Genomic DNA, 7998 nt, shown 5'->3' with positions numbered 1-7998 from the left:
ATAATATATATATATATACATTTACCTCTTCATATTTTATATTAACCTCTAATATATCCTTACGCAAATACCATTCTATGTTAATAATAATAGCGTACTGCCTACTGATATGTGTTAGTTCACTTGTAAAGCACTTTAAAATTCAATCTAACGATTCATCGCTTCCGATCGTGAATAACGACGAATCCGCCTCTTAATGGCTAATTACAAAATAACGAGCTGTTGAATACACCGAATAATGCGTTTGCCGCGCTGCATCCTCGCATCTTTCCAAGATCGACGATCATCCCTCGCGATCGCGATACTCGAGCGATCTCGGTCGCGTTATCCAAACTCGTCTGCTTACATTTTTCATTATTCTATCTTCGCTATATTTCTCTCTCTCTTCTTTTTTACTAGATATTTATCTTATTCGTGATTCAAAATTCTCAGATTTTTACCTTTGGACACTGACGTATTCCATTAACCCTTTGCACTCAAATGTTATTTATTCTATTTTTCTTAATTGCAAAAGATGCATTGAGAACGTTATATTTCTTTTTAGGAAAAGGCGAACCATGTGAAAGTCTGGTTTCAAGCGCATTAGTTATTCTATTCGCAATGATACGCTAATCAAATTTTTTTTCATCACTCAATTACGTTAACGCAATCATTTATTTTTGAATATCTGAGATGGATACTCTTATGGATAGAGAATTTCAGTCCATTTTACTGCTCCTCGAATTGTAAGGCCTCGATTCGATTATAACTTAGATTATACCTCCTAAAATTCGTAAATTACATTTTTTATCGCAGTGATTTGTTAGTTAGTTGTAGCGTTAAATCCAAAATTTGTAGCATTATAAAATATCAATTTTTTATCCCTTTCCATTCGATAATCTACATTGTTGACATGTTGATATGTAAAGTAGAACTCGAACGTAAGAGCGCAAAGAGTTAAAGTGGAAATTCGAATATTTTGCCTGATAACAGTATTCTTTTACTTTCCATTCTCTTCTTTTTTTTTCCACGCGTATATTTAGATGTCTCATGTATTCGTCAAGTCCCAATATCGCGGAGTGATTCTAACGTAGTGCTCTCCAGTCGCTTTCCGTAGAAAAATAAAGAACATACTGACGCGATCATGACTTGACGATCGATGACGACGATGATGAGAGATCAGTGATGGATGATCGATCGATTCGCCCGAGCATGCCGGTGGATGATCATCTTTACCGATATAATCCACTGTTTAATCGGCGGCTTTTTTATTTCTTAAGTAACTTCCATTTTCGTTAATTGCGGATACATGTAATAAATGCCCAGTGATATAACGGGAGATACAAAGGTTGGTCTTGTAATTCTAGGATTCGACAGAAGTTGCGTAAAATTACGGAAAGCTACTTTAATGATCTTTGTTAAACGGCTATTTGTTAAGATTTATAATCTTATGTTATAATCAATAAAAATATAATCTTATTAAGAATGTAAACTTATTAAAATCATATATCAAATACAGAATGCAAATATCATTATAATTTTCTTCAATACGTATGTACAGATGCATGAGATTATTTATGAAAGCATTCTATTATTTAAGAATATTTATGAAAACATTCAGCCCAGAGTCAAAGAGAAATCATATCAATAAAAAATTATCAAAATAGCTATTAATGAATTTATTGAATTTATTAATAAATTTATTTCGGGAAATAAATTTTGCTTGAATACTCATTAAAAACTCGCTTCTGGCCTTTGAATCATTATGAGATCTTTAATGCGTCCTCATTGCAGCTTTCCGCCACCGAGAAAATAAGAGGAGAATGCGGGAGGGAAAGGGAAGTACAATAGGGCGAAATAGAGGCGAATGGGACGTATTTTGGGTACGGTTGCACGTTTAGAGAAGCGCCGGGAGTTTTCTCTTTGGGAGTTCGAAAAATCGGGACAAGATCTATGTGTGTAACACACTACCGATTATAGCTTGTGACTCGACCAACAGAAAGGCACTTGGGCAAATTACGTGCCGAGTTGGCCGCCGTTTCTAACACGCGGGGCACATCACCTTCACTATTACTCTCTTTTCTTCTGTCCGCTCTCGCGTGATTTTTTTATTTTATGGAGAAACAGACAATTCAAATTCTCTTCTCGCCGTACTTGAATTCTCATCTACAGGCTTAACTCTATGATATGTTCGCGTTCGTTATGTATATATATATGTATAAGATTATTACTTACAAACACTCTCTCACCTATCATTCTCTCAATTTGATCACTCTTTCTTTCTTTCATGTTTTTTCGTCATGTTCTGTCATCATTCGCAATTCCATTCTCACTTGCACTTCTGCTCAGACTCTCTCTCTCTCTCTCTCTCTCTCTCTCTCTCTCTCTCTCTCTCTCACACACGCGCGCGCGCGCGCGCACGCACACACACACACACGCACGCACACACGCATGCATGCACGCACGCACACGCACACGCACTACATCTTCACCTAGGACACACTAGACTCTTCTTAACAAGATACAATAGTTAAATGTACGCGCGCTCATTTTTTGCGCGCGATGCGCCGATGATAAAACATAAATACACTTCTTAGGGCACCTTTGGTATTAAGCTTGATGTACTCATCTTCGCCTCGCTTGTTTCGTTTCAATATGTAGAATATGCAATTTCACGTTAGAGCCACCACCAGGATTCGCATTGTGCATTATTGTGTATTTTAATCACGTGCTAATGAGCTTAATTTTTGCGAAGCTCGATACTTATAACTATTACTTTTTCAACAATATGAACAATTTGGAAAATTCGAGCTCGATGTGACTTATTTAAGAAATTTGTCAAAAATTTGTTTCCAGAACATCCAACAGATTTATTTGAATGTAAATTTTACGGTACATGCGGATGTATCCCAGGGTGGCATGGTATGTTTGAAAAAAATCTTCGCGACTGTCGCGTATAAATGTATTTGTTTGTACGGGTGTGTGTTTTGTGTATGCATAGTACATATACATGTACGTGTAACCAAATATCGCGATATGACGTGCGCGTGTAACTGCGAAGAGTGCCATTCTTCTTTACATATGTATACACATACAGGAAATAAAATCCATTTCCTCGCTTGCTTCATTCTTCTGTTGCCTTTTCCTCGATGCTCCACTAGCCACATTTCTATCACCCCCGCCCCTGTCTCTCGCTCCGTCGTCGTCGATCGCGATCAAAGACACGGTGAAAATAAATAGTAGGTAAAGGTAGGTACGCGAATCGATAAGTTAAGTTCGTTAAAAAATATATATACCTAGGAATTATTATGTGATTATATTGGGCCCCCCCCCCACTAAAGTCGCACGAACTTCCGTTCTGCAACGTCGAAGAATTTACAAGAATTTGCCTACCGATGTGTTCGCTGTGTCCCTTTCGGGCGGAAGAGCGAAATCTTGCCCTTCCACCCACGCTCGCAATTTTTGCATCTCTTCTGTTCCCTTCTTTCTCGTATATATATATATGTATGTGTGTTACTGCTTCTGCGTCCTTTCGCGATCTCTCGCCGACGAATCTTTTAATTGCTCGACAATGCGACTTCTTGTATGGTTCTTCCTCATGTCTTGTTTTCCGGTGGATATCCTGTCTTAAAGCGCGTTCTTTTGTCGTCTTCTCGGACTGCCCGATATTCTGCCTTTTTACATGCCATTGATGTCAATCTTAAGGTTGGCCGTTTTCTTGTCTCTTTGATCCCTGAAAAATCGATGCAAGCGATTAGGACAATTCATGATACATTTGAAATGCAAGAAATCCTAATTGCAACGAGACGACGTTTTTATAATTAAATCGCATGTCATCAATATTATGAGATTAGATAAAATTTAATTTTTTCTGAAATGCAATAATTCTTTAATTTTCTTTATTATGCCACTATACATGTATAACAAACATTCTTAATAATATATATAATATAATATATATAAGAAAGAAAATTGCATCATCTTTAAGTTATATTACTCAATGTATGTTCAAAGATATTGTAAAAAATTCATATAAATTTTGAATGTATCTATATGAATATGTGAAGTAGATCTAAAATCGAGTTATGAACTTTCGCAATTGTCGAAAGACATGAGGATTCAAAACCAAAAATCGAAAGTCATTTCTAACGAATTTTTTAATACCGCTTCTCAATAAGTTACAGTTTGTGACAGTTTGAAAAAGACTCGGTCGAGAGTCCAAACGAGGATGAAAGGACAACCTACATACATTTATCTTGTTACCACATGAAGAGTGTCCGCGTGAAGCTGAAGAGACGACATTGCCATTGAGTAATTTGCGTACCTCATTAGGACGTGACTGTGCTGAAAAGCGCTCTTTCACGATTTATTCAAAGCTCTCGGTCGACGAAGAACACACACACGGCTAAGAAAAGGAAGGTATAATAAGGGAAGCACAAGATACAGAAATATAGATAGATTGAGTTTTGTTATGTTTGAAAAAAATCTCGCAGGAACAAACAGAGATTTTATGAATAAAACGTATTTATATAGCAAGAATAGATTCAAGGCGGGGCGATGTAAATATTAAAATAAAACAACCTAATTTTATGACAATATTTCTTTACGACGTATTATTGTAAAGATTTTTAAATATAAAAAGATATATAATATCAAAAAGAATTCAGTATGTTAAATAAAAATAATATATTACATTATACATAAAAAACATTTCGTAATATAAATTTACAATACATTACATATAGAATAAGGTGATATAATTTCGAATACGGTAAAATTATTGAACAAAATAAAATTTGAATTCAATTTCAAAGTTTAACTTTTTTTTCTCCTATTTGATTCTCCTTCCAATATCCTCCACACAATGAGATTATGTTTATCAAACTTGAACTACGAAAATTGGATTATTTTATTTTATTCAGAATTGTATTATATTCGAAATTGTCCATCTTACCCTATATGTGTTTGTATGTATGTGTAAAGAAAGAAATACATGACATATTAAATAGTTCAAGAAATTTAAAGTTTTCAGTGTTTACATAAAAAGAAATTAAACGATTTAAAGATTCAAGAAATAAAAGTCTTGAAAATTCTGTTAAACAAATCAACGCAAATTTCAAAAACGTAAAATTTTAAAAACTCTTCTCCCAGAGATAGAAAATTAAAAACTCGATTATTCAATTCAAATCTCTCAGGTCTCTCTCTCTCTCTCTCTCTCTCTCTCACACACACTCTCTGTTGTTCCTCAACAATTTTATAAAAAGATTCTCCTTCATCTGTTAAAAGCGTAAACGCGAAAGGTTTTCTGATATATACGCTTGCAAGACAGAGGAAGAGAAAATATTCATAGGATTGAATGTGTTTGCTCGAAAAAGGCCAAGAGTTTTAATTTATCGAATATCTCACTAGGTGAACGTTGCGGTGCCAGACGTCTCTATAAAACGACGTGAATTAACGATGACGTATTCGGCCGTGCCCAGCCCCAAGCGGACCGTATCGATCGTTTAATTCGAAAATAGGGAGGTTGATCCGTAGCCACAGCTTCGTTTATAGCGTGACCAATCGCAACTTTTCGGCGTCATATATGAATAAACAAGTTGCAACACAATTGCAATTGAAAGTGAACAGTATCGATCCACCGATTTCAAAGGGTAAGGTCGAGTGATCTGAAACGCTCTTTTATAACGTCTCTCTGATCAATTTTTGGTGACACACTTTTGCCCTGAACGGGAATCCATTTTCAAACGTGTCGAATAGATTCTCGAGTCCTTCATTTCTATCTCTCAATCTCTTGCATATTTCAAAAATGTACATCTTGTATTTATATTCCTTCGAGATCTTTTTAAATCTTTAAAAACAAATTTTTCAACGTTTCGCATAATATAGATGTCTTTGATTAATTTTCTTTTTTATAAGAGCCAATAAAGACAATGCTATATGAAAAGGAAATAGCTAATGATGAAAAAATAAATAGCTGTTTCATTCACGTTATTGATTTTCAAATAATTCTTCGTATATTACATATTTTTGCGATTTAACAGAATCTTGCTCAAATTCTTATATTCTTCTAACTTTGACATGCATAATTATTAACCCCTTTTTAAATGAAAAATGATGCAATTTTTTTTTCTTGATGTGTCTGTTATATATTGAATGTTAATGTTGCATAATGTTGCATAATGCATAAATAATGTTACAGTTATTGTAAGCTTTGCCGAAATATTATTATCATTTTGAACAAATGAATAACTTTGCCAGCTTCATTTAACGCGACTTAATTACTTAGTTAATTAATTAGTTCAATCCTTTTAGCGGTTGGATAACCTGTGAGCTGAACTTAGTTCAGTCCTTAAATTACGTAAGTGGGATCGATCCTTAAATGTCCGACGAATCTTCCTTCATCGGCGGAAATACGGTCTTGATTAAAAGCGGAACCTCAGAATCATCATTTTGTCTGACTTTCCTCTTTTTTTATCTTACATGACTTTTTATCGTACAATCTTTCCAATTCATTTTATTTAAACGGATTAAAGTTAAACCAAAAAATAAAATTAACGTTATACATATCAAACCCACTTTGTTCTTTTGTACAAAGATTTTTAAAAAATATATGTTTCTGATAATGTAAGAATAGAAAACAATTGCATTTCAATGAAATCTAAAATTATATATAACATTTATCATATCAAAAAATGTAGTTAAAAAAAAATATTTTATTATCAAGGATTATTATCTAATTGTTAATAAAAAATAATTTTAATCAATAAAATTAATCCTATTACTTTATATAGCCAATGTTTTCCCAAGCGTTACTACTGCTGATTAGTATAAAGTTGCTACAGGATGGTGCATAGTGTTCGTCATATCTATGTAGTACAGTAAAACGAAGACAGATTTGATACAGCGGAAAAAAAAAACATATAGGAAAGGAAAGGATTTGTATGAAGGAAATTACATCGTAAAAAACGAGCAAATCGACAAACAGGCATCAACAGAGGAGTACGAAAGGAATACAACAGGAAAAAGAGAAAACTTGAAATCTAGGATTGAACCATATAATTTAGATGAGTTCAATTTTCAATGCTATGATAAAATTTACCTTGCTATCAAGTATTTCATTCTCATCAGTCAGAAATAGATATCGAGATCATTTTTGCTTGTGCTCCAACATTAAATTCTGAACTCTTCGAAATTATAATTTAGTCTCTGTTTGGAATCGTGCAAAAATTCAAAAGAGAGAAAATCATAAAAAAATAATTCAAAATAGATAAAAAATTATACGCGTTCCGATGAAGAAACGGGAACGTGTATCTCAATCGAGCGATAGAGAGATAAAGTGAGATAGAAAAAAAAGAAGGAAAGAAAGACGGACAGATTCGCCGGATTTCACATGATCGGTAGGCGATTAACGACGGATAATTGATAATTGGCACCAACGCACGAGAGCGCATCTACTGTTCGGATACGAGTCCTCGACGGGACAGCCGTCGTCGGTCTTTCAACTAGATTTAATTGGCCTTCGAAGTGACGGCCTGTCTAACGCCTCGAGGCACAAACGCTTTCGAGGGCGAAACCGCGTGAGTTTGATCGAATAATGACCGAATAATTGAATCCAGGATCCACTGGGCCCAATGCACTTCGGTACCGGCGACAAAAGTAAAAATCCGAAATCAATATTATTTCAATGATGTCTTCTATGCTATCGATGCAGAAAAATGCCATTTCTGCAATTCTAAATATTAAAGTCATTTTTTATATCTATAGCATCAATGTACGTAAATTCATCGAGATTACATCGATTTCGGCCCCTAGACGAAAACGCACAGCTGTGCTTAGTTCCAATAAAATATTGTTCTAAAAAAAATTTTATTTTTAAAGTAAATTTATTATTTAAATGTGATATTTTGTATTTATATTTTTTTTTTTATTTATATTAAATCGTATTTTATTCGTAATATCATATATGTATATTTTCAAATTAAACTATTATTTTCTTTATAAAATTCTAATTTTATTATA

The 7998-nt window shown here is 34.0% G+C and overlaps 1 protein-coding gene across 4 annotated transcripts in view; it reads right to left on the bottom strand.

Moving 5' to 3' along the window:
* Window positions 1-2396: 2396 nt before the first annotated feature.
* Window positions 2397-7998, bottom strand: part of LOC108690695 (protein couch potato-like) — an 82455-nt gene continuing 76853 nt past the window's right edge. For all 4 annotated transcript variants that reach the window (XM_018198110.1, XM_018198114.1, XM_018198112.1 and 1 more), the window contains one exon: window positions 2397-3712. In XM_018198110.1, the coding sequence (XP_018053599.1) occupies window positions 3680-3712 (33 nt within the window). In that variant the 3' untranslated portion in view covers window positions 2397-3679. The remainder of the gene's footprint in view (window positions 3713-7998) is intronic.

This window comes from Atta colombica, unplaced genomic scaffold (assembly GCF_001594045.1).
Source record: "Atta colombica isolate Treedump-2 unplaced genomic scaffold, Acol1.0 scaffold35, whole genome shotgun sequence".
Taxonomy (NCBI): domain Eukaryota; kingdom Metazoa; phylum Arthropoda; class Insecta; order Hymenoptera; family Formicidae; genus Atta; species Atta colombica.
The sequence above is the reverse complement of the archived record's forward strand: the minus strand, read 5'-3'. Positions and strand labels throughout refer to the sequence as shown.